Source organism: Dipodomys spectabilis, unplaced genomic scaffold, assembly GCF_019054845.1.
Source record: "Dipodomys spectabilis isolate Male_0828 unplaced genomic scaffold, ASM1905484v1 ptg000069l, whole genome shotgun sequence".
Taxonomy (NCBI): Eukaryota; Metazoa; Chordata; class Mammalia; order Rodentia; family Heteromyidae; genus Dipodomys; species Dipodomys spectabilis.
The window spans coordinates 23,107,022-23,134,670 of record NW_024870746.1 but is presented as its reverse complement, the minus strand read 5'-3'; the positions used below and the strand labels follow the sequence as shown (position 1 = coordinate 23,134,670).

General features: G+C 40.3%; 1 protein-coding gene across 2 annotated transcripts; it reads left to right on the top strand.

The window, feature by feature from the left end:
- Positions 1-779: 779 nt before the first annotated feature.
- Positions 780-22,129, top strand: LOC122109130 (C4b-binding protein alpha chain-like). 2 transcript variants are annotated; one of them, XM_042681313.1, is made up of 12 exons: positions 780-958; positions 4,082-4,240; positions 5,882-6,064; positions 7,228-7,327; positions 9,348-9,433; positions 9,605-9,799; positions 11,981-12,163; positions 15,857-16,051; positions 18,078-18,266; positions 20,476-20,643; positions 21,217-21,392; positions 21,831-22,129. In XM_042681313.1, the coding sequence occupies exons 1-12, from the start codon at positions 877-879 to the stop codon at positions 22,002-22,004; spliced, it is 1,890 nt and encodes a 629-aa protein (XP_042537247.1). In that variant the 5' UTR covers positions 780-876; the 3' UTR covers positions 22,005-22,129. The 2 variants fall into 2 exon arrangements, with proteins under 2 accessions (XP_042537247.1, XP_042537248.1); XM_042681314.1 differs by lacking the exon at positions 18,078-18,266 and having other exon boundaries at positions 781-958.
- The last annotated feature ends 5,520 nt before the right edge of the window (positions 22,130-27,649 follow it).

Sequence of the window (27,649 nt, the reverse complement as noted above, 5' to 3'; positions counted from 1 at the left end):
TTATTTGACCAGCACTCAAGAGCAAACCAATTTCTGGAGATCTTTTAGTGCCTTGCATAGTAGTAGTTTGTGATAGTAGTTGTTAATATTTAGGCTGGTGCCAGTAGCTCACATCTGTAATCATAGCTACTCATCTGTGGATCAAGGTTCAAAACCCAGCCCAAGCAGAAAAGCCCATGAGACTCCAACTAACCAGCCAAAAGCCAGATATGGAGCTGTGGTTCAAGTGAGAGTACCAGCCCTGAGAATAAAAGCTAAGGGATAGTACCTAGGCCATGAGTTCAAGCCCTAGTACCAACATGCACATATATACGTGTATGCATGCATGTACACACACACGCAAGCGCACAACAAATAGTAGTTGTATGTTTATTTAGCTCTTTGTATGTTCCAGGCAACTCAGCACATGTCAGAAACTCAATTTCTGTTTGATAAATTTTTTGCTTTCTGTTGCTCCTTGGGATGAATGGAGACCAGTGAAGGGCAAGACTACCGGACCAGGAACACCCGGAAATCCTCTGGACCTTTGGATCATTTTGGTGGGCTTGTCTAAATCCTGCAGCAGTCGAGGCTTCAAGCTACCTAGAGGGTGTCTTGCATAACTCCCTTTTGTTTATGAAAAGAAAAAAAGAATTCTGGCATTAAATTCAGATTACCTTTCTCACTTAGGGGAAATGGTTGGCAGAGGAAAAGAAGAAATGATTGCAACATATGATCGAGAATGAGAACTGGTGAAGAGGAAGGAGATTAGGCAAGCACTGCTCTAGTTCTGCCATTAATCATTCACAGAGCCAGGGGAGAGCTCTTGCCCATCTATCTACATTCAGCTATCCCTGACCAGCCAATAGCACGGCTACTAGCTAACAACAGAATATTATGATACGCCATGATCTCAGAGGAACCAGGACAGGAGAGCTCAAGGCACCATTGCAGGGCCAGCCTTCCTCTGCTTTTGCAGGTCAGTGGGCTGCGGGGCACTTGGGGAAAGAGCTGATGGCTTGTCTGCTTAGAGAATTCAAGGCTAGAAAGACAAGACCGTAATGTTTTCAGCAAAAACCTTTATTGGAGTGTTGCATGAAGGGAGTGGGAATTGTGTGATTTGGGGAAAAAAGTATTTTTAACCTTTTAAGAGTCTCAAATGTTTATTATAAATGGGGAACAAATGTTTATGAATCAGATAAAGCATAAAAGAAGTTACACTTGGTATTGATTTTTTTTTTTTTTTTTTGCTGGTCATGGGGCCTGAACTCTGGGCCTGGGCACTGTCCCTCAGCTCTTCAGCTCAAGGCTAGAGCTCTACCACTTGAGCCACAGCACCACTTCCAGCTTTTTCTGCTTATAGGGTGCTGAGGAATCGAACCCAGGGCCTCATGCATGTAAGGCAAGTGCTCTACCACTGAGCCACCTTCCCAGCCCTGGGTATTGATCTTGTTATTGCAAGTGACTTGCTCTGTTGGTCCTTCACCGATCCCCCAACATAGGGAAGTGAGGCAAGAGGTAAGCCAGGCTTCCCAAAGGGAATCACAGAGAACTGGTTTTCAAGGTCTATTCTGCAAGCAGGTATATTTTCCTTGAGAGAGTTTGTTAACTCTTCCAGTTCTCTATTGTTGAGAAATGAGAAGATACGTATCAGCTTTCGGTTAGTCTCCAAAGCTACCCATCTTAGTCACACTCACTTCTTTTCTGCCTCTTACTTTCCAAGTTTGGTGACATCTATAATCCTTCCTTCTTAAAATTCTCTTCTTCCTTAGTGGTCCAGGACTCTTTTCTGGCCCTCATTTTTAATTGTCTTCTTGCTGATTTTTACTCTGTCCCCAAATATGATAGTATGGAGAGAATGAAAAACAAGAGTACACGGAAGAAACAAAAGCATCAAATAAGATTTGTAGTAGGCTTGGGGATACATGTAAACATAATGTGAACATTGAAGGAAAGGGCTGAAAGTGAGCGTGGGGGGGGGGGGTAAAGAGAGAAAAAGACTCAAAGAATAGAAGCCTTTCCAGTGTTTATAAGTGATATAACCAAGAGTCCAGGTGTAAAGGAAGTGGCACTGACGCTAGAGATAATTCCTTTTCAGAGATTATCTGAATTTTACAAGGGGGAATTTAGAAAATTCAGTTACTCAAAAAATAATCTCTACAAAGTCCTAAGGGGGAGGAAAGGGAAAGGAGAGTACCCCCAGGGTACTCTGTGAATTTGGACACTAAAATTGCTTTCACAAAGGATGCTCAAAGACCAGTTTGTATCAGTGAAATGCACCACTTTGTAATCTTCCCTTCCCCCAAGAAAAACTAATCTGTAATGGAGGGAGAAATGGGGGGTCTGAAGGGTCTCCCCCCATATCTTAGACTGTACTTCACCTGCAAGTGCTGATGGTGTTTTTCACAGGACATAATCCAGGATAGCAAGATGACCTGGGCTTCATGATTCAGCTTCATTTCTCTAGAAATTAGACGATGATGATGTCATTAAAATGCAAAGGTATTTGCTAGAGTCACCTCAGCTTTTCAGTGGAAAGATAAAGAATTGCTGAGTTTGCAAGGAACAGAGTAGATCAGCTAGGTCAAATGCAATCATTTTAGAGATAAGGAAATTTGAGTAGCAAGAAGCAGATGTAGCTTCTTCAAGATTAGAGTTGAGAGTATGGGGACTTAGGTCTCTTCTACTTGCAAGTCCTCCCCTCCGTCCCCAGACCCCGTGGCTGGCTGAGCTCTGTGCCTGTTCCTAGCAATCCAGATTGCAACTGAAGACGCAAGCCAAGGGATGCCCCAAGAGTTAATGGGGACCAAGGCACTTCATGTGCATTTCCTTCCATCCTTAGAGAGGCAGTTGACTAGTCATACTTGGAAGACAAAAACAAATTGGATTTTTATTCGTTTTGCATTTATTGGGTAAACATTATAGACCAGGTTAGAGAAAGGAACTGGAGTCAACACCTTCATTTGCTCTCAATGAATCCACAGTATTTCCCAAGGCACCAGAAGACACTTACAACATACTGTGAGCTTTGTTGGTTTATTTTCGTTTCTGGCAGTCCATGTGCTTGCTAGGCAGGCGGCATTCTCCTACTTGAGCCAAACCTCTGGCTCCACAATGTGGTATTAAGATATCAGGAAAAGTATTCGAGTAACACAGTAGATACTGACTTAGGCCATTTTCCCCTGAGGAGTGACATTTGAAATATGGAGAGTGAATAAAAGAGAGTTTGGACTATACAAGAGTCGTTATATGCAAATGCTTACAGATGTTTTAGAAGAATCCAAGATTTTTTTTAAAGGAAAGATGGCTAGGTTTCTGAGTTGAAGCACGTTCTACTTGTGAAAAGGGGGAAGAGGTGGTGAGTTGAGAGAAGAATGGGAACTTATGGAATAGAGGACCAGGTACATTTTCAGCAGAGTGACATAGTACGAGTTGCTTTGTAGGGATATAGTGTCAATAACACTGTCGGCTACAAACAGTTGGGAGGTTTCGCAGGGGTGTAAGGTGGGGTGGAGGGAATTCTGAGACCCTAGACTGAAACTTGGACTGTGGAAGAGGAACATAGGAGACTCTATCTGATTCCAGAGCTGCTACTATAGCCACTTGCATAAAGCTCATTTTCTTTATATGTATATACATATATACACAAATATATGTGCATATATACACATATATTTGTGTACATATGTATATTTGTATACATATGTATCTGTATATATATATATATACATATATGTATATATACATATATATTTGTAAAGATACTGTACAGAGGGGTTATAGTTACATGAGTAAGGTGATGAGTACATTTCCTATCAAGCATTGTTACCCGCTCCTTTGTTTTTTCCCTACCATCCTCTCCTCCCATCTCCCCACCTTCTCCCTCCCCCCTCCCAAAGCTCATTTCCTTTCTTCACATGGAATTAGTCTCTCTTCTGAGCAGGAGGTTTCTGCAGAGGCTGGTCCCCACTGTCTTCTGTTGTAACATTTGTGCTCATGTCTTTTCTACTGAACCAGGCTGTGTCTCTTGAAGACGTGGATCCCGTTGCATATATCCCAGTATTTTATAACGTAAACTTGAGTTATTTTTTTCTCTCTTTAGAGAAGCAGCAGCAGGTCATGTGTCCATCAAGAGCTGGAAATGGGACCTACCACGGAAAGAGGGAGATGGCAGTTTGGGCCTTACCTAAGTTGAGCAGTGTCTCTGATCCAAGTCTGTTCCGAATCACCTTGGCGGCCACACTGTTGGCTACTGTTCTTGGTGAGCCAGCCGTTCCAATCTTCCATACTTACAAGACTGAAAAAGAGTTGTTACATTAGCAGGAATCCATTTTTAGCAACAAAAGGCTTTTGTCTAACTGGAATGTACAGGCACGTTTGCTTTGCTCACAAAGAAGGCAATTTGCTAAACATTCTAGACACTCTAGACATTCGAGTTTCTTCTCTAGAAGTTTCCAAAGCAACCTGTCTCCCATGTGTGACTTGAGACAAATTTATATTATCCATCAGTCTGACTGAGCAGTTTTCACTGCCTGTACAGTTATCCAGAATGGAGAACTACACACTTCTAGCTGTGTTCTGAACAGGTAGATCAGGCCTGGAATTGTGTACCATGCATCTTCATCATTGTGATTAATTTCTTAAAGAAAGTCAGGATTAAATTCTTTGTGGTCCAAGGACTCTATGCTTTTCTTCCTGATCATCTAAATTCATAAAAATGTAAAACACTTACACAATATTATTCAGCCACTAATTGGGTGTCTCAGACCTATAATCCTAGCTACTCAGGAGGCTAAGATCTGAAGACTGATGTTCAAAACCAGCTTAGGCAGACAAATCCAAGGGACTCTTACTTCTTACAATCCAGCAAAAGTAGAAGTAGAGCTGTAGCTCACGCGGTAGAGTGTGGAAATGCTGGGCAAGAATGCTAGACCCTGAGTGTGAGCCCCAGTACTGGCATAAAAATAATAAATACGTTAAAATAATAAAAATAATAAAAATAAAACAGGTACAAAATAACCCATCTCCCATATTCCTAAGTATTCCTTCCTTGAGGCAATCAACATCACATAATAATACTACCTTTTTTTGTCTTCTTGTCAGTTGTGGGGCTTGAACTCCGGGCCTGGGCACTGTCCCTGAGCTGTTCAGTTCAAGGCTAGTGCTCTACTACTTGAGCCTCAGGGCCACTTCCAGTTTTCTGGTGGTTATTTGGAGATAAGAGTCTCACGGATTTTTCCTGCGTGGGTTGGCTTTGAACCACCATCCTCAGATCTCAGCCTCCTGAGTAGCTAGGATTATAAGCATGAGCCACTGGCACCCAGCAATACTACATTTTTATTTTTGAGAAAATCTTGCTTGTAGCCTAGGTTAGCCTGGAACTTATTATGTAGTTAAGGCTAATTTTGAACTTGTGATCTTTCTACCCTAAGCCTCCTGAGTGCTGGGATTACAAGCATGAGTCACCATACCTGGTTTGTAATGTAATACTTAATGAAATAATGTGTTTCTGTCCAGACAGACTGGTGGGGATTTCTGGCTTCACATAGACCCACGCAAGTCAGCAGAGGTGGGGAACCTGACATGCTGATGAAGTTCTTATCTGTCATCCTGTGCCTTTATTACTTGTGGCTTTTATTATTATCATTTATCACCAGACATATTTACTGATCACTCAGCAGAATGGAGAGGAGAGAAGAGTTATGATTTTTACTCTAACAGGTTTAAAGAAGGAAAAAAATAGAAGAAGAGAAAAATTTCCTTGGAATTAAAGACTCCAAGAGTTGTTTTTTTTTTTTTAAGGAGAAAAGAATAGTCCTTTCTCTAAAATTCTACTATGAAATATTAAGTTGCTACATCCCAAGATGTGATGTTTGGTGTCCCTTGTCATTTTGGTTTCTAGGAAATTGTGGACCCCCACCCTATTTAGACTTTGCCTTACCAGTAAAGGAGATAGATCAGGAAGACTTCGACACGGGAACTATTCTGAAATACACTTGCCGGCTTGGCTACAGTAAGACCAGCTCAAATTTGAATCTTGTCTGCAGCAGGGACAACACGTGGAAATACGGTGAATTCTGTGTCAGTAAGTACCAGTGATTACTCTGTTCACTTGTGTTGTGATAAACTTCCAGTTGTGGTCTGAGGATCAAAACCTCATGAACCTGTAGTTACTAAGAAACCCTCCAGTTGGTTCAGCTACTGATTTGAGCCCACACACATGTGACATTTTTGAAGAAAAAAAAAAAACAGAACAAAATAAAATAGAACAGCAAATTAAGAGTTAGCTGATTGTATGGAAGAAATCTGTTCTGTAAAGTACTTCACCAAACTTCAAGCAATGAATCACTAATCTCATTTCGCTATATTGGAAACTAGATATGCCTGTAAGGAATTATAAAAGTTTCAGGGGATACACTGTAGCAATATGGCTGCCAAAGTCATCTTGCCCAAAATGACCACTGGGTTTGGGGGAAGGTGAGTCACTCCCAAGAGTGCAATTCCTGATGTTTTCTAACAGTAAAAACATACAATCTATACTTTTTTTCTTTTGTATCTCTTATATACAAGGATGTGACCTTTGATAAAATGTACCAGAAAAAAAAAACCAAGATCAGGCTTTACATCAATTTTTTTCCTATAAAATATAAATTCAGCTAATGGGGATCAGTCATAAAAGTGAATCTAGACCTGTGCTCTGTTGCACATGCCTGTACTATTATCACTCAGGAGATGCAAGTGGTAGGATCATGAATTTGAGTCCAGCCAGAGTTACATAATGAGTTTAAGGCCGCCTGTAGGAAACCTAAATAAGTAAGTAAATAAATAAGAACAAATAAATGTGAATCTTAAATCTGGGTGTTTCTGGAAGCAAAACCAGAATTAGATCCATCGGTTGTTCATCCTTTTTTTTCCTGTGCGCGCGCGCGCGCGCGCGCGCGCGCGCGTGTGTGTGTGTGTGTGTGTGTGTGTGTGTGTGTGTGTGTGTGTGTAAAACCACGCGTGCATGCTGAGGCTTGGACTCAGAGCCTGGATTCTGTCACTCAGCTTTTTTTTTTGCTAAGTGCTGGCTTGAACCACAGCTTCACTTCCAACATTTTTTGGTGGTTAATTGGGTAAATAAACTTTTCTGCCTGAGCTAGCATTGAATTGGGATGCTCAGATATCAGCCTCCTGATTAGCTAGGAATATAGGCTGAGCCACCAGTGCCCAGCTTGGATTCACTAATCATTTACATTTTGCTTCTAGAGAAACGGTGCCAAAATCCAGGAGATTTGCCTAATGGCCAAATAGAAATCAAGACAGACTTCTCTTTTGGATCACAAATACATTTTAGCTGTTCAGAAGGGTGAGTGTGAGTGTGAAGTAATGGAGAAACAAAACTTTTAATTAAAAATGTGTTAATGTGTATGTAGTTCAAAATTTAAAGTGATAAAAGAAGGTATACATCGAGGCTTTTCACTTCCAACTGGTCTCCAATACACCTTGTTCTTCCCGGTCCTCTACAAAAATATTCTTTTCTTTTCTTTCTTTCTTTTTTTTTTTTTGTTGGTCATGAGGCTTGAACTCAGGTCCTGGGTGCTGTTCCCAAGCTCTTTTGCTCAATGCTAGAACTCTACAACTTGAGCCGCAGTGCCACTTCTGCTTTCTGAGTAGATAACTGAAGGTAAGAGTCTCACATGGACTTTTCTGCCAGACTGGCTTCAAACCTTAATCCTCAGATCTCAATGCTCTGAGTAGCTAGGATTACAGGTGTGAGCTACTGGCACTGAGTTTATATTGGTTTCTTATGTACCTTTCTGGTATTTTCTTGTATGGGCTAGAAATTAGTGTATATCCTTAAGGCTTCTCTTTCCAAAAGCAAATGTAGCTTTTTAAAAAACTTTTCTTAAATGTCTCACTGGACAAATGTGGTTTTGATTCTCTTTGCCTTTCTACTCATAGATATACACAAGTGAGATTTTATGTTTGTATATGGATTGCTCATTAATTTCATTTTATAATTGCATAGAATTTTATTTTATCGTGGTATTATGACTTTAAAAATCCATTTGAGGAACTGGGAAGGTGGCTCAGTGGTAGAGCACTTGCCTTGCATTCCTGAGGCCCTGGGTTCGATTCCTCAGCACCACATAAGCAAAAAGAAAAAAGCAGGAAGTGGTGCTGTGGCGCAAGTGGTAGGGCGCTAGCCTTGAGCTGAAGAGCTGAGGGACAGCACCCAGGCCCAGAGTTCAGGCCCCACGACCGGACCCCCCCCCAAAAAATCCATTTGATTGATCCCTGTGTGTTTCCAGTCTTGAACCACATTTGGATGCCATTGTTTATCACACTCTAATTTTATACTATGTTCATTCAATACTATATATTTTTATCACTTTTTATATGCTATGTACTTTTATTTATTAAATGGCATGAGGATTAGACCATTTGGTCTAATGTCTTGCAGCTCTTTGATGTGCAATTGTAGTATGCATATTGAAATACATTTTAATATAACTATTCTGTTCTTCAGAAAGCAATTTTCCTTTGTCATTTATATCTGCTGTTTTTCTCTAATTACTTTTCTGTTGCAGTTTTGTTTTGATTTTTCATTTTGTGTCATGTTTTCCTACTATATGGCTCTCAAGATGGAAAGTGAGGAGATTCAGACCCAAGGTGCTGCTGAGACACATGAGTTCTTCCTATTGAAATAACCAGTATCACTACTTTATTTTTTCATGGAAAAACTGCCTTTTAAAGCAAATTCAAAGTAAAGAAATGGCTAATTCTAGTTTTATTTGACCTTACAAAGGATACAGCTTCCTTTAAATGATTATTCAATACATTTCCAAAAGCTTTTTGCTAAAGATGATATCCCCTCCCCCACCAAGTTCTCTCTCACTAAAGGCTGCTATGATGGGAAAGCAAGGCCTTTCCTTTCTATGATAAGCAGATATGAGGGAAGTCAGCTGAGGAAAACCTAGGACTTGACAAGAGCCATGACAAAGGAGGGATGGAAAACAGGGAGTTAATGTTGTGAAGAAAGCTAGGCATCTTCAAGGAGGAGGCGGCCATGGGCTACAGGTCAGGAGACTCTGGGGTCAGTAATCTACCCGAGCACTTTTATTCAGAGAAAACTGAAGAACACATTCATCAAGCCTGACACCCAACAGATACCCAAGCTTAGATTCAAGAACTGAGCCAAGTCCAGACATTGCATGACTGTCATGATGAAATTTTACTCAATGGTTGTGTTCAATGGGAAGCAATAGAACTGGATAATTACTTCTCCATTTTACTATGAACAATTCCATTTTTAGGCTCCCTTTATTGAGTTTCTTAGAAGGAAAGAAGAATTCCATTAAAATCTTCCATCTTTTCTTACCCAGATACATGTTAACTGGCCCAGCGACAAGTTTCTGTGAGATCCAAGATAGAGGAGTTGGCTGGAGCGATCCTCTCCCTGTATGTGTAAGTAAGTGAAGACTTTCCCTGACTTGGCTATAAACTTACACTGTTGCTCTTGGTGACTATCAATGGCATGCGTTAGTACTATTCGACCCCTCTTCTAGGGATGTGCAGGCATTTTACATTTGTAACAATGCTCTCTCTGAGTATGTCCTTCTCTTTCGCTCGCACCTCTCAGGTGTCATATGCGAGCCTCCTCCGGTCATCAGCAACGGGAAGCACAATGGTGGAGATGAAGATGTCTTCACCTATGGCTCCTCAGTCACCTACAGCTGTGACCCCAACTTCTCACTCATAGGCAATGCCTCCATTTCCTGCTCCGTGGTGAATAAAACTATAGGTATCTGGAGCCCGGACCCTCCTACCTGTAAAAGTAAGTCACAGTGATGAATTTTGCCTTAAATAATTCTCTTTTCGTTTAAAAGATGGGGAACAAGAACAATTCAAAGACAAAGTAATGATTGCATTAAAGAAGCTATTTATTGGATCAGTAGATTTTTTTTTTCCAGTCGGTTGTAGGCTAGAACTCTGGGCCTGGGTGTGGTCCCTGAGCTCTTCAGCTCTTCAGCCACAGTGCCACTTCTGGTTTTCTGGTAGTTAATAGGAGAAAAGAGTCTCACAGACTTTCCTGCTTGGGCTGGCTTTGAACTGTGATCCTCAGATCTCATCCTCCTGGATAGCTAGGATTACAGGCATGAGCCATTGCTGCCCTGCTGGACCAGGAGATCTTTATGGTATTGGAATAGGGTCACAAGCAGCATCATTATCCAACTGGCTCAGTGGAGGAAAAGTTCTTCATTTATGTGAAGACTACTACAGGTCCTGGAGACTCTCCAGGAGAGAAAGACTGCTGAACTGTGTGTGCTTAGTAATCAGCTCAGCCCAAGCTGCTTTGGTCTTGTGGCTTCCCATATCAATATGTATTCTGGCTATTAAGAGCTTGGAAAGTGATCACAGACTTTGTCTAGAACTAGAACTGTGTAGGCCAGGACCAGGAAATGTGTATCTGTTTAAGGCAAACAAAACCCACTAAAGAACAGAAGATCGACAAGGCAAAGTCAATAATAAATAGAATGGGAAGATTTGCCATGATATTATTAGCTTGCTAACCAAAGGCATCTTCCCTTTGTTCCTGCGTGCTTGTGCAATGAATGTCTCAGTTCTGTGAGTCACTGCAGGATGTGATCAAACCAGGGGACAAGCAAGCATGACACTTCAAACAAACTCAGATGCCAAGTCGAGATGACAAGAGGTAGAAAAGGCAAAACGGAAGCTGGACGAATTGGCAGAGGTCTTGTAAAGGACCTTGTGGTCACTCTTAGGAGGAGTTCAGAAGGAAGAGGAAAGGGAGACACTACTGAGACACTACTGGGGAGAGTAAATATGCTCCCTTTTACCATGGGAACTCCTGGCCTTTCTACAGCAGGTACAGTGTGTGGTACATAAGTCCCTGGTATGATTTGAATGTGTCCCTCTGAATTCATACTGGAACCTAGAGCCAATGTGCCGCCTAGAGATGGGTCTTCAGGAAATGAATCATTCCCAAGAACTCTGTCATCTTGAATGATACCAGTACTCTTTTCAAAAGAAGTTGAAAGAAGAGACCTGCTCCTTTTGACCCCTTTGCCATGGGAATACAGTCTTCATCCCTTCCTCCATGAGGATCTAATGTAGAAGCACTTTCTTAGAACAAAGCAGTTACTAGACACCAAACCTGCTGATGCCTTGTTCTTGGATTTCCCAGCTTCCAGAACTGTGAGAAAATAAATTTCTATTGAGTACCAATAAGTAAAAGGCATTTTGTTATAGCAGCAAAAATGAACGAAGATAACCTCTACTGCAACCATCCAGCCGACGGTAGCCAGAGAAATGACCTGGGGAGGAGTTTAAGGGTTCTAGTGATTGATCTATGGGAGAGTGGGTCTCGGATGCTTTGGCTGCCTCTTTGTGACCATAATATCCTTACCGTGGGCCACTGACCCACAACCAAAACCAGCTAGGAAATGTTATACTGGAAATGTGATGGACTTTGGAGATATAGATGTTTTTTTCTGAGTTATATATCACTAGACCTTATTGGTGAATAAGTTGAAGAAGTGAACAATGCTCATCTTATAGAAGGACAAAATGATGAAACCGCATTTTATTGAGTTTTTGAGAAGCTGCTATTTAGACTTTTTTTTTTTCTTTGCTGGTCCTGGGCCTTGATCTCTGGACCTTGGTGCTGTCCCTAAGCTCCTTTTGCTCAAGGCTAACACTCTACCATTTGAGCTACAGTGTTACTTCCAGCTTTTTCTGTGCTTAATTGGAGATAAGTGTCTCACAGATTTTCCCTGCCTGGACTGGCTTCAAATCACAAACCTCAGATCTCAGCCTTCTGAGTAAGCAAGGACAATAGGCATGAGCCACCAGCATCCAGCTTTCTAACATTTAAAACTATTTATCTGGCAGCTACATGACATGTCCTTGTATTGGCAACTGTATTAGTGGCAGTAATATCCTTACTGTTGCTTGTCTTCTAAAAATCCCGGTGTCTTTTCTCATGGCTCTTTAGAGATCAGCTGTCCTCAGCCAGATGTTCCACATGGAAAGATTGTCTCTGGATTTGCACCCGTTTATTCTTACAAACGCTCTATTTTGTTCACCTGCCAGAAAGGTTTTACCCTCAGAGGCGACAGTATAATACATTGTCAAGCTGATGGCAAGTGGAATCCTTCTCCTCCCATCTGTACGCCCAGTAAGTAAAAGCCATGAAGGTATCATAGTGTTGGACATCTGGAGGTCCCCAGAACCGTAACTGTGGGCTCTCTGTCACTACAAGAGGTTGCTGTATATAGTTGTGCAGGTTGTGTACACTCAAGTCTGAAGGGAATGCATTTATATTACAGACATGCTTATTTCAACAAGTCTTTAATAGTTGATAGAAAACTATCTTCTGAAAAAAAATTAAATATAACATATAATAAACAAATATAACAACATAAAATGAATATAATATGAATATAATAATATTTTGTATATATATATTTATAGATAGCCAGTTATGGGCTTGAAAAATAATATTAAATAATATAATACGTAATACATAAATATAACAGAAACAAATAAATATAATAATATTATACACACACACACACACACACACATATATATATATATATATGGATATATATATAGTCAGTTATGGGGCTTGAACTCAGGATCTGGGCACTGTCCCTGAGCTCTTTTGCTCAAAGCTAGTGCTCTACCATTTGCAGCCATACATAGCTCCACTTCTGGTTTTTAGGTATTTAATTGGAGATAAGAGTCTCGTAGCCTTTCCTGCCTGGGCTGGATTTGAACCATGATCCTCATATCTCAGCCTCTTGAGTACTTTAGGATTATAGGCATGAGTCACCAGTGCCTGGATATAATTATTATTTTAAAAGCTAAGGTATCTTGAGGGAAAACATGCCTTTTTCCCTAACCTGTATGAAAGCATTCTATGGACTAGTTATGATTCTAACTCTAAAATTATGACCTTGTATAACATGAAAATACTGATAAAAGTAATCATCAAAATGAAACTGCACTTAGTATATAAGAATTGGGTCAAGCCGGGCGCTGGTGGCTCACGCCTGTAATCCTAGCCACTCAGGAGGCTGAGATCTGAGGATCGCAGTTCAAAGCCAGCCCAGGCAGAAAAGACTGTGAGACTCCTGTCTCTAATAAACCACCAGAAAACTGGAAGTGGCATTGTAGCTCAAGTGGTAGAGTGCTTGTCTTGAGCTGAAGAGCTGAGGGACAGTGCCTAGGCCCAGAGTTCAAGCCCCATGACCGACCAAAAAAAAAAAAAAACAATTGGGTCAATGAACACCTTCAACAATTGTCTATCATTGTCATCATTTTGTAGATGAGGAAATTGTTCAAAGATGTTAAGTGATTAGCCCTTTGATCATAAAACTGATAAGGGGAGGAAACCACAGGTGCCTAGTATTTTTGACTATAGTAGTGTACATGTATAGACATTTCTGCCATTATTCCATAAGTGATACATACAGTACCATAGGTGCCAACATGGTATTTTCATTGTGTCAGATACCTTAGTAATCAAGCAGTGATTTGAAGTCTATAAGATGATGTAGGTTGGCTATAGGGAAATACTCTGTCATTTGATATTCGAGACAAGCATCTGCTGAGTTTGGCATATATATAATTATTATTATATATGTTATATTATATTATATTATTATATTGTAATATAATAATTATTATCCATGGCATGTATTCCATGGATACAAAGGGTTGTATTTTAATTACCTACAAAAGTACCTCTTTAAGTGCTTGTAGTTTTCCTTTGGGGGTTTAGATTACTGTCCAGTATTACTTCTTTCAGCCTAAATAACTTGTGTGTATATCCCTTATAAGGATGATCTTCTAGTCACAAGGAGATACCTCTTTATGACCACTAGAATGACTATGAAGTTTAGACATTCTCATCAACATTTGTAGGAAAATTTAGAGTTCTCATACACTACACAGGGAATATAAATAGGTACAATCATTTTGGAAAGTAATAGGCACACAGCTACCTTATGATCCAGAAGTCACCATTATGAAATGAAAACAGATGTTCACACATGGAGGTCAAGAGTAGTCCTATACATAAAATGAAGCAACCAAAATGTCCAACAACTGAATAACAGATACATTGAAAGAGACATATCATACAATGGAACACAATCTGGCAATAAAATTGAAGTACTGATATGTGAAACAATAGGAATGAACCTTGACAAACCAAACAGCAAGTTAAAGGAGACAGGCACAGAAATACTATTACCTTAGGATCTCATTTATGTGAAATGTTCAGAATAGGGGAATTGATAGAGTTTACTCATGGTTTCTAAAACCTATGGGAAGTGAGAATTGAGAATAACTGCTCATAAAAATGAGATTTCTCATTGACATGAAAAAAAACCAGTTAACTGTGATGGCCACAAAATTCTATGAGTATACTTAACAAAAAAACCTTTGAATTATTCTTTCTAAAAAAATCGTACTCCACATCTCATTTCAAATGTTTGAAGGTAAAATGGCATAAACATCCAACTCAGTAGAGTATTTGTATTCTATTTCCATAGCTTATGACTAAGCAAAGTCAGGAACAGTAAGAAAATAGGACTCTCAAATCCAGACTCAAAAAGAAAACAATTCTTAGAGCTTGGTCTGTCCTTGCAAAGCCCTTTCCTGTTCCTGGTGTTGTCTGGGTAAGCAGAGTTCTGGCTTTCATTCCCTAGTCAGTCAAAAAACAAAGGTTAGATGTGGTTGTCTCTCAGAGTTTTGTTGCCATGTTTACTTAGCAAACCTAATGCTTCCATTCAGAAAGTACTCTTTCTGAAGTGAATGACGAGTAATCACAAGCAAGGCCACACTAAAGTTACCAGCACAAGCAGGTTCATTGCAGTACTAAATTTACCAGCACAAGCAGGTTCATTGCAGCATTATTCACCATAGATAAGATATAGAATCAACCCAGATGCTCCTCAGTAGATGAATGGATCAAGAAAATGTGGTATATGTACACAAATGTGGCATATGTACACAATGGAATTCTATGCTTCCATCAGAAAGAATGGCATTGCCCCATTTGTAAGGGAATGGAAAGACTTGAAAAAATTATATTAAGCAAAACAAACATAGGCTGCATGATTTCCCTCATTTGTAATAACTAGAATATGTCTAGGATAGTCTTAGAGGATCACAATAGCTTAATAGCTATGTACATATGATCATATAAAATAATATTTATTGACATGAAGTACAAGAAATGGAAACAAGAGATTTTTTTCTTAGTGTACTCTTTGAAATTATTTTTTTTCTTTCTTTCTTTTTCCTTTGGTTTATTCCATGTTGTCACTGCTTTTGATTTCTGTACCCTTTGTCTTGTATATAAGTTTATCGATCTGGGGAAAGGAAGGGGAATCACAGACATGGTGGGAAAAAGGATGAACCAATGCAACAGTGACACTCACTAGACAGTATGCTGGAAATGAACTTTACAACTTGAGGAGGCAGGGAGTTGGGGGTGGAAATAGAAGAAAATGAGGGAGAGGATAACATTGTTTAAAAAGAAATATACACATCACTTATGTAATTGTAATCACTCTGTACATCACCTTTATAATATTTTTTAAAAACAAAGTAATCAGACTTAATAAGTATGTTGGCCTAGCATACAGAAACCACTGAGTAGTTCCATCCATAAGAATCTCTCTGAGGGTAGGCACACTTAGATGTTCATAGTTGTTTTCTGGTATGGTTGAAGTGTGAAACATTGTAAGCTAGTTCCTGACTAGGCACAAGATAGATTTTGATAGGGCAGGTTTGTCAAGCACTGGAGCAGCCATAATAACAATTTCTTTTTCTTTTGTTCTTGCTTTATGAACAGATAGTTGCTTAGGCCTACCAGACATTCCACGTGCTTCCTGGATAGAGTATTATAAACTTAGAGAAGATAATATACATCAGGTTGGGACTAGATTAACTTATCGGTGCAATTTTGGCTATAAACCTGCTGGAAATGAGCCGATGACTGTGGTTTGTCAGAAAAATTTCAAGTGGAGTCCATTCAATGGGTGTAAAAGTAAGTTTATGTTTTCCAAATGTTTTTGTATATTGAATACCTAGTAAGTGGTAGAATTCTGTACTTTTAAATGTAATTTTATTCCACAATTTAGACCAATTTAGAATACATAATTTCAAATCATTAACTGCATTTTTCCAAAAGTGATCATAAAAAGTCTTAGAATTTGAGATGCTCAATTAAAAGCTTTCCTTAGCCCAGCTCAGAATCAAATGAGGAATAGTCACAAGTGTTAAACACTATTCATGTTAAATATTAGCTTCTTTACTGGGACAGCTCAACTACTGTCAAAATGGACTTCCCTCACAGTTTTTCCCTTCGCAAATGTAATCTTTGTGGCGATGGACAGAAGGAAAGTTGGCAAGACAGTGATGTATTCGGCCAGCCTAAACCACCATGAGAAAGCAAGGTCAAAAAACGGGATCTCATCAGCTGTTTTCAGTAAACAGATCTGGACTTCTCACGTAGTGGTCTTAACTCAGGAGTATGGAAAGGAAGTTGTCTCTAGATTTTCTGAGAGGTGGGTGTTACTTTATGGGCCTCACTGGAATTGGACCATAAAAAGGAGTAAATGTCTCCTTCTACTCACCAAACAGAACCTTACCATTCCAGAGTTGAGTACCTGGAGATTCAGACTACATGGAACTTCATGCCATAGAGTAGAATTTGAAAAATGTGTGAAATGAACACAAATAATGAAAAGCAGTAGTCTAGATTTACCTACCACATTACTTCTTTCTTATTAGAATAAAAACAAAGTTTAATTGAAGCTATTAAGACTTATTCTACTTTTCTAAGAGACACAAATCTACTTGATTTTTAATAAAGGAATATATTTTTAGGCAAAACTTATCACCTCTCATGTAGACAAGTATTACTTGTAGATAATTAAAAACATAGTTTTATTTGTTTTACTTACAATAGTCTTATTGATTTAATTATTTAATATAGGACATTTTAGCAGAAGTAAAATGGTATTTATTCACAATGTAAAATCTGATTAAGTATGAATTTATACTTATGACATATATTTAGTAGTGTCCTCTATACTGCGAAGCATTTCATAAAAGGTTACAATGTGAAAATCGTATGAATGCTGGATGTTTCATAAACAAATGAGTGTTGGAGCATACCTATAAAACTACATCATAGTGATAGTTACATTTCTTGCATAGAGCATAGAGTAATTTATTCTGTTGTGATGTTTTGTTGTCTTACGTCAGGCAGGATCAAGTTCTACTTTTTCTTTTTTCTTGTTGTATATTCTGGTAGTGGAGCTTGATCTGAGAGCCTCACATTCTCTCTTAACCTTTTCACTCCTGGCTGGTGCTCTTATCACTTGAGCCACACCTTCATTTCTGACTTTTTACTGGTTGAGATGAGACTCTTGGACTTTTGTGTTCTGAGCTGGCTTCCAGCCAGGATCCTTAGATCTCAGCTTCCCGAGTAGCACAGATTAGCTACCAGAGCCTAGCCTTCCAATTTCACCTGAAAACATTTCCATCTGTTAATAAAAAAATGGTGTCCCTATATCAGCTCTAATTGGTTTTAAAATGAAAGAAATCAAATAGCTATTGCTCTTTGAATTTTGCCTCAAGAAAGAAAAGTTTTGGCCATAAACAATAATTTAAGTTTATTCCTATGTATTAATCATCAGGTAGCTATAAACTGTTGATAACTTTCTCCTTCCTATGATAAGAGAAGTGTAAATTAAGAGAGAATTCAGTTATGATGCAACTCCAGTGAAATCATAAATAACTGGATGGTATTTATTATTATTCTTGAATTATGATAAAAATGTACATGTCAACACAGGTTTTTTACAGTTTCTCATTTGGAAGCTCAATGAGAATACTTAGCTGGGGAGGGCAGGTGACTAGATTAAAATTCTTTAGCAATCAGAGAGCACAGATTCCTCCATACTCCTGTTTTGTTTGCCCAAGTTCACTTCAGAGGTGAGGTCCTACGGAAGTAGAAGTGATATTGTTAGCTACATGAGCCTTAACCTTATTATTTCATTTTTTAGAGATATGTTGTCCAGTACCACCTCTGAAAAATGTGAAAACCATTAATCATACAGAAACTCACCTTGACACAGGCTGTACTTACTTCTATGAAGATGTCGTGTCATATACATGTAATGGGGGGAAAATGGTTTCAGCAACATGCCAAGCAGATGGCACATGGCAGCCTCGAATACCATCATGTGATCACAGTAAGAACTTTTTTAAAAAAAACCCAAACCAACAAATACAGAAAAAAAAGAACAAAGAAAAAGTTCATAATAAGATAAAGGGATTTACATACCTTGCACGATTCTGGAAGTACATTTCACTTCCTCTTCCCCACCTTCTTGTTTTTCTTATCTATTTTTCTCTTAATATCATTTTAAACCACCATAGGACACAAGCAGAGTATGTTGACATTCCCTCTTCTTTTATTATTTTAATTTTTATCTTTTTGTGCCAGTACTGGGGTTTGAACTCAGGGTATGGGCACTGTCCCTTAGTGGTTTTTCTTTTTCCCCTCAAAACTGGCATTCTACCACTTGAGCCACAGCTCCATTTCCAGCTTTTTGATGGTCAATTAGACATAAGAGTTTCATGGACTTTCCTTTCCAGGCTTCAAACTACAATCCTTGGATCTCAGCCTCCCCAGTAGCTAGGATTACAGGTGTGAGCCACCCGCACCAGGCACACCTTCTTCTTTCTTTATTAATATCTTTGTTCACTTTCTTTATTGACACTGATGCAATTCTCTTTTAGAGAGGTGTTCTACACCTTTGTCCTGACTATTGTTACAATGAGAAAGTCATCATTTTTCTTTCTCCTATAAATTATTTCCTACAACCTTATACAGTACATTAAGCATTTTCTTGGTGGGGTTGGATGAACAGTTTTGGTTGTAGAGAAATGACTGACTCAGAGATTGTGGATGGACCTGACAGATATACACGAAGGGAAGAAAAAATATAATTGTACCCAACCCTGGTAAGTCTGCAGTTTGACACCCTACATAAAGAGTAACAAGAATTTTTTTTAAATAAAGCAAGCTCTGCTTGCTCTGCTTACCAAGTAAGAGAAAATTAAATCAAAGCAATTTCTTGGAACTTTGTATTAAATAGTATTTAAACAAAGAATCATAAATGTTGGAGAAATGGCAACTCAAAGGAAAGAACAGTTTCTAAAATGAAACCGTGAAAAAGTTCTGAAGTCTATTCCCAGATGCCACTGGCCTGCTAATACTGTCTCTTAGCTGATAAGCAAGTGAAAATTTATATCTTTGTTTTAGGCAGGAAAGGGTAGAAAAACTTTTTTTCTGGTCCTATGGTTTGAACTCAGGGCCTGGTCACTGTCCTTGAACCTTTTTGTGCTCAAGGTTAGCACTCTACAACTTCAGCCACAGTGCCACTTCCTAGAAAGAGTTTTTGTCTTTGTGAATTTCTCTTTTGCCAACATCAGGCAAACTGGAAAGATAGAGCACCTCATTGCATGTTCAATATCTTTAACACAACTGTAGACAACATTTTATGGGGAAATATTTTGGTGAGAAATCTTTGGCTATATAAAACAACCTGCATTGAACATGGAATTAATGGTGTGCTAACAGCATGATTTGACTCAAGTATAAATCTAGCCTTTGTGCCAATGATGTGGTCCCCAAGCAATGTAAAATTGAATCATTTGTTACTCACATAAAAGAAAACTTGTTGTAAGTCTATAGTAAGATACCTCCTAAAAGCACAGAAAAAGTAATAACCTACCATAAGTGTAATTTAAATGCCTGAATTTCCCTTAGCAGACTGTAGAAGGTGTTTTTAAATAACTCAAGAAAGTTAGCATGCCGACTAGATATAGGATGTACACTCAGCTTGTGTATGAGTCAGCTTTTGGTTACTGTAACAAATGCTTGAGATCAGCAACTTATAAACAGAAAAGGTCTATGTTGATTCACAGCTTTAGAAGTTCAGGTTCATGACCCATTGACTCTGATTCTGTGGGCCTGTGCGAAAGCAGCAACTCCTGGCAGCTGCATAAAGTGGTACAAAACTTCTCAGTTCATCTTGAGGTGGAGAGCAAAAGAGAAAAATCTCAGAGTCACATAATGTCCTTCTAGGACACAATTCTACTAACTTAAGAACCTCTGACCAGTCCCTACCTTTTAAAAATCCCACCACCTGAGAATAAAGCCTTTAGCTTAGGGACTTCTGGGGGAACACCAATCAGATTATAGAAGAGTATAGATTGAGAACTTCTAGACCTGAGCCTGAGGCTTACCAGAGAGCAAGCCAAAGAGATGGATGAGGTTAGCCAAGTAATCTTACTACAGGCAGAGAGAAAAAGGACAAACGGCATAAATTCTGATGCAGTATATTACATATTCTACACGCTCATCTTCTGTCACGTGTCTGTCTTATCATCAAGATTGCCAATTTCCTCCTAAAATTGCCCATGGAGTGTACAAACTCAGTCACGGATTCTATAGCGCCACGGAGGCTACATACACATGTGAAGAAGGATACAATCTGATTGGAGCAGCAACACTAACCTGTGGCAACTGGCAGTGGTTACCGGCAGCCCCCGAGTGTAAAGGTAAATCCTCCCCCTGCTCAGCCCGTGACCAAGAATGCAAAACACTCACGAGAAAGTGGTGGTGTTGAACTCAGGGCCTGGGCGCTGTCCCTGAGCCTCTTTGTGTTCAAGGCTAGCGCTCTACTACTTGAGCCTCCGTGCCTCTTCTCATTTTTGAGTGGCTAATTGGAGATGAGTCACACGTGGATTTTGCTGCCTGGGCTAGCTTCAAACCACAATCTTCAGATCTCAGCCTCCTGAGCAGCTAGGATTACATGCATGAGCCATTGGCACCTGGCATCCTGTTGTGTTATTGGAACATGCTATTCCTGTGGGCAAATTTCTTACATTCTTCATAGCTAAACGTTCTCCTGAATGAGAGTAACTGCAATGCTCATCTCATTAAGATTATTGTGGCAGTGGAGTAAGACAATCACATAAAATGTTTAGCTGTCATTCTCAAGAAAAGTATTGACTAATTTTTTGTCATAAAAATGAAAGTAAGAAACAGAACAAGAAGTCTCACCTACAAGGGCTTAATTCTTATGTCTTTCTTAGATTTGCAGATTGCCTAAAAAAATGTTTCTATTATAGCTCAATGTCAGAAGCCACAGATAGAAAATGGAAAGGTGTCTGTGAATAAGGCTCAGTATGTTGAACCTGAAAGTGTCACCATCCACTGTGACTCTGGCTTCTCCATGGTGGGTCCCCAAAGTATCTCTTGCTCAGAGAATGGAACCTGGTATCCGAGGGTGCCTAGGTGTGAGTGGGTAAGTGGTAAGACTCAAAGTGGTTCTCTGGTGCCAAGCCCTAAATATGGTGTCTTCTTCAAAGTGCTTTCTCAACCAGGCATGATGATATCTGCTTGGCAGAATTTAGTCATTCCAAGAGAATCCTTCTCTCCCCTTCCCCTTGTTTGCCCCTCCCCTCCTAACCCTAGCCCTCTTCCTCCTCTTCTTCCTTCCTTCCTTCCTCCATTCTCCTTCCTCCTCTTCTTCTTATTCTTTCTCCCCTCCCTTCTCTTCCTCCTCTCCTTCTAACCCCTCCTCCTTTGAGAAGAGGAGAAGCTCAGCCCCTTAGCAGGGTCCCATGGAGCTGGAAGAATGTATTGGTAACCCTGCTTTTTCTCTATTGTATAGTCCACTGTTCTATCTAATCAGCAGGGCCTTCCCACCCCTCTCCAACCCCCTCCCCCACATTTCTTTCAGGATGTTCCTGAAGGCTGTGAGCAAGTGCTGGAGGGCAGAAAATTCATGCACTGCCTCCCAAGTGCAGAGGAGGTGAAAATGGCCCTGGAGATATATAAACTATCTCTGGAGATTGAGCTGCTGGAACTACAGAGAGACAAGGCAAGACAACCAGTCCTGGAGCCATCACCATGATTTTCCTGTGAGGGAGGAAAGGTGTCTGGATGGCGGGCCGCCTTGAATCCCACATGGGCCACTTCCACTTAGAGACTCCTGTCACTGAGTGAGAAGTAGCTGCCATAATAAATATCTAGAAACGATCACTGCTTTGAGATCATGGTATTATTGATCATCTTTTGGCTGATAGGTTTTGCTTTTCTGGATACGGAGTGACCTTTTTTTTTCAATTAAAATTTACAGGTCAAAATCTCTTTTGTCTTTGTGGTCATTTAGTGCTCTATAAAGCCAATACACTAATTTTACTTTACATATGGACTACAAAAATGCAGTGGTTCAATGTACATTGGTTCAAACCAATGTACTGCCTTTACTCCAGAGTTCCATGAATGCATGTCACTCAGGTGGTCAGAGGTCAGTCTAAATGCAGTCTACTCATCCCTCATCCCTGTCTTTGCCCCGCTGTGGGGGAGCACTGTCATCCTCTGAACTCCTGTGTGCATTGTCTGTCATTCCTGCCACACCTCAGCCATTGCCTCCACAGAAGGTTTACAGTCCAGCCCCAGAGAAGAAACTGCAGATCAAGGCCAGGTCAGCCACCTGCAGATCCCAAATATTCCACTTGATGGCGCCACTCTTCCCCTTGATCCTAAAACTCCTTCATAGGTATCTTTTCTATCTCTGGGTATTCTAGAAGGTTTTTATTCCTTTATGACCTTTCTTTTTTATCCTGCTTTGTGCAAATCAGGTCACACATTCTGGAAAAGGCCTGGGTAAATTGAAATAGATAGGAATGAGGCGTAAGATTGAACTAGGAGGCATTGTTCATTAGTGGATATAGCAGAGATTGCTTGAATATCAGCAGAACACATGGCTGCTGGCCTAGACCTGGCTGTGGAGTAACTATCCAATGGATGAAGCGTTCTGGGCAGGGAGGTTGCTTGTCCTCTAACAAGGTATGGGGAGCCAGTTTCTGCCATGCTGAGGGGGTCAGGTTCTTGGGGGATGGTAGAACAATCCAGAAAAAGGAAGTTGGCCCCTGCTCAATCATGTTGGGTGGCTTCCCTGACCATTCTAAATGTGGTGTTTGGGAGCTTTCATTGTTGTCATTGTCTGGGTTTCTTGTTTTTGTTTTTGCCTCTGAACTATCACAGGAAAGAAAAGTTTCCCCCTGATTTGAGCTACGGGAGTTTTTGGGTGCTCTGTTTCTGACAGGTACATGGAGAAAAAAAATCCCCAAATACGAGTCTCGATTGATATCCACTGTGTTGCTGACTAGTTTCTCCAGAGCCTTTAGTCTAGGGCCTGGAATTTATAGCTTGAATTTCTACTACTAAAGATAGAATTATACCTCTATACTCATACTGAATTCTGTTTTGCCCCCAAGCCCTCAGCCTATTTCTACTTTTACTTTTATTATGAACATTAGAGAATTTTCCTTTCCTGAGGGAATTCCTCCCTCCATGGAAGGCAGAGCTTGCAGTGAAATGTCTCTTTGCCTTTCCTTGTAACTTGGCCATTCCCTACATTTCAGAGTTCTGAAGACAGTGGTGAATAATAATATCAGGAAAAAAAAAACCTGTAACAGTAATGTATGACCATGTTAATTTGGCTCTAATGTTTAGTTCAGTCTAAGAGAAATCAACAATGAAAAATATGCTGTTACATAGCATTCATTGACCAGTGAAATAAATGAAAACTAACTTTCCAGGGTTTATAAATAAGGGGGAGAAAGATAGTGGTAAGCGAGAGTTTCTGCCATGAAAAGTCACAATAATAAGACACATTCAAGGTGAGGATGGTACTGGGGTTCGAAGTCAGGAGCCAAGCCTTTGCAAGGCAGGCACTCGACCATTTAAGCCACACATCCAGGCCTTCTTGCTTGAGTTCCTTGTCTTCAAGTAGAGTCTTCAGTTTGTTTGTTTTTCAGTTTAGCTTAGTGGGGTTTTTGTTGTTGTTGTTTTTTGGCCTGAGGTTGACCTTGTACTGAGATCCTCCTACAATGGAGTTGGTGGTGCCACACATGGGTCTGTAGACAGAATAAAACTTGTACCTCCATTGTATGTGGTGCTCCTGAAAGTCCCCCTAGGCAAACCTCGATCTCACAGAGTAACTGTGGTAACTTGGGTAGTAAACACAAGGAATCAAAACAATGCAGTGTTTTCTAGAAATGAACACTTTGATTTCCTCTCTTTTGATTTACTTGTTCTCATTCTGTGTTGATACAAGGGTCCTGTTCTGAATGATTTTGTAAAGAATATTTTATAGTTTAGACATGAAGCCTTAGTTTTTATAGACGTTTAAATATTTGAGTATCTCTTTTTGCTATTTTTAAATTAGTATTTGACCAATGAATTCTTTATAAATGATACTTGCACCTCTTCCACAGGTTGAATGTGCTCATCCTTTCAAAATAAAGGTGAGGACTATAGAATCTCATTTCAGTTTTTCTAGTTTCCATCTCTACATTCTTGTGCAATAAACATAGTTTTTCCTTAGTGTCTTCAATGGCTACTGAAAAACCCTCATATTAAATAGCACTATATTTGCTATAGACCTTCCTGTAGATCTTTTCTTTTCTTTTTTTTTTTGGGTCCGGTCATGGGGCCTGAACTCTGGGCCTGGGCGCTGTTCCTCAGCTCTTCAGCTCAAGGCTAGTGCTCTACTACTTGAGCCACAGTGCCATTTCCGGCTTTTTTCTTTTTGTTTATGTGGTGCTGAGGAATCGAACCCAGGGCCTCAGGCTTGCAAGGCAAGCGCTCTACCACTGAGCCACCTTCCCAGCCCCTTCCTGTAGACCTTATATCAACTCTAGATTATTTGTAATAGCTGAACACTATAAATACTATGGAAGTTATTTTTATACAGTATTTCTGGGGAATAATGACAAGAAAAATGTGTGGCCGTATACTGGTGGCCAAACCTGGAATCCTAGCTACTCAGGAGGCTGAGATCTAAGCATTAAGAAGTTAGCCTGAACAGACATATAGGAGAAACTCTTTTCTCCAATTAACCAGCAAACAGCCAGAAATGGAGTAGTGGCTCAAATGCTAAAGAAACAAATGAGTGAAAAAAGAAAAGCAAGAGCATGAAGCCCTGAGTTCAAGCCCCAGTACAAGCCCGTATACACCAAGAAAGAAAGAAGGAAGGAAGAAAGGGAGGGAGGGGGAGGGAGGAAGGAAGGGAAGGAAGAAGCAGAAGGAAGGGAGGCAGGAAGGAAGGGAGGAAGGGAAGGAAGGAAAGAAAGGAAGAAAGGAAAGATAGGAAGAAAGAAGGAAAAAAGAATGGAAGAAATGGAGGATGGAAGAAGGAAAGGAGAGAAAGAAAGAAAGAAAGAAAGAAAGAAAGAAAGAAAGAAAGAAAGAAAGAAAGGAAGGAAGGAAGGAAGGAAGGAAGGAAGGAAGGAAGGAAGGAAGGAAGGAAAGAAGGAAGGAAGGAAGGAAGGAAAAGAAAGAAAGAAGGAAAGAAGACAGAAAGAAAAATGTGTGCACATACTCCATAGAGACACAAGCATTCTAGGCCTAGCTATACCACACACCACTGGCAGTTGGTAGAATCCAGAGATGCAGAAGGCAGTTCTGTGTTCTTTGGAGGCTGGCAAGTAGAATGAACCTTCCACTTGCCCTTCCTGAGAAAGGGCAGACAAAGAGAAAAGCAAATGCTTCATGGGCATCCTATCTGATTTGAAGACTAGCCCAGGGGGAGAAGCAACCAAGTATGCACCATGGCTTTGTTTCAGCTTGGTTTCTGCCATGAGTCATTTGCAGGGGACAAGGAATCAGTCACTCTGACCCCCTCACCTGGTCCTCACCAGCCAATGGCAACCACAGGGGTGGAACTCGGGATTCTGAGCAGAGCATGTGCTTGAAAGGAAAGAACATTAGGGTGAGTTCTATTCTAGGGAGGGGCTAGGAATGTCAGATCAAAGGTATTTGATTCTGAGAGAAAAAACCCTCGGCAAAATTATTGAGTCTTCTATTTCTCCCTTAACTACCTTCAGGTCAGTGATTTGCTGCACACTCAGACTACGGAAGAAAAGGTGCCAATAAGCTTCATTCTCCATCTCTCTTCTCTCTCGCTCTCTCGCTTTCCAGGCCTAGACAGGTGCCCCTGCTGCTTAACACATTGGAATTATATTTACGACCTTAATGTTAAATACAAGAGCCCAGTCCACAACAGCTTGAGAAGACAATGCAGGAGCAAATCTTTGGTTTGCTGGCTTAGGCGATGGTTTCTTAGCTATGGCACTGGTTCTAGGGAGGAATGGGGGCTCATAGGGAGTGAAGGAAGCACAGGTTGAGGAGGGAGGCCAACAATCTCATTCCTTCTCCTGCTCCCCATTTACAGCCTCTTCATTGACTGGGCGGTGACATAAAATACTCAAGATTAGAGATGATCAGGGCATCTGCAGCCTAGAGTAAACTCACTGGTGTCAGCTATACAAAGGCACGTCAATCTTCCAAAAGGACAAATTTGGCCTTGACAAATTATACGGTGATAGATAGGAAACATTTTTATGCAATAAATTGTATTACTGGAGGTGTTGGTGTTTAAACTTAGCAGGTATTATTCATTGGGCATCCCTGTGTCAGGCACAAAGATAAAATAGTGTGCAAGGCAAAGACCAATAATGCAGTCTTAGAGCTTGCGGTCTAGAGAGAAGGACAGGCATCAGACTAACTATAATCTAAGAATAATAACAGAAACATGAAATTGGAGTTGGGATATAAAACCCAGACTGGAGGGCAAAAGGGGCATTGAAGAAGTATCCAGAAAAAAAAAAAATGGGTGGAAAGAACAGGCGGGCAGATGATATGGAGAAGGGTAAGGAGAAATTGACACGCTATGCCCCACACCAGTGGCTCACACCTGTAATAATCTTAGCTACTTAGGAGGCTGAGATCGGAGGATCGAGATTCAAAGCCAGCCAGGGCAGGAAAAGCTGTGAGACTCTTTTTTTTTTTTTTTTTTTTGGGTCCAGTCGTGGTACCTGAACTCTGGGCCTGGGCGCTGTCCCTCAGCTCTTTTAGCTCAAGGCTAGCGCTCTACCACTTGAGCCACAGCGCCACTTCCAGCTTTTTTCTTTTTGCTTATGTGGTGCTGGGGAATTGAACCCAGGGCCTCATGCATGCAAGGCAAGCGCTCTACCACTGAGCCACCTCCCCAGCCCCAAGTCTGTGAGACTCTTATCTCCACTAAACTACTTAGAAAAAGCCAGAAGTGGCACTGCAGCTCAAAGTGGTAGAGCACTAGCCTTGAGCAAGAAAAGCTCAGGGAGAGTGCCCAGGCCCTGAGTTCAAACCCCAGGATCAGGAAAAAAAAGGATCTGACATGAGTTTTTGCTCAGTAAATGAGTTAAGCATTCCTATAGACTGAGGTTAACGTGAGCTTCCTCCTCCCCGTGAGCTTCCTCCTCCACATGCTATAGAAAGAGGGTAGTGACAGGCTTGGGATGGAGGGATGTACAGGCTGAGTGAACTTGAGTAGACCTGGGCTGAAAGTTCATATGAATGAGGACAGATGGTAATAGAGAGCTTCTTAATCCATCTAAGATTTCAGAATAAAAGATGAGATCTTTTTTTGTTGTTTTCTTGTTTGCTTTTTGCCAATACTGGTGCTTGAACTCAGGGCCTAGAGCACTGCTCATCTTTTTTTTTTTTTTT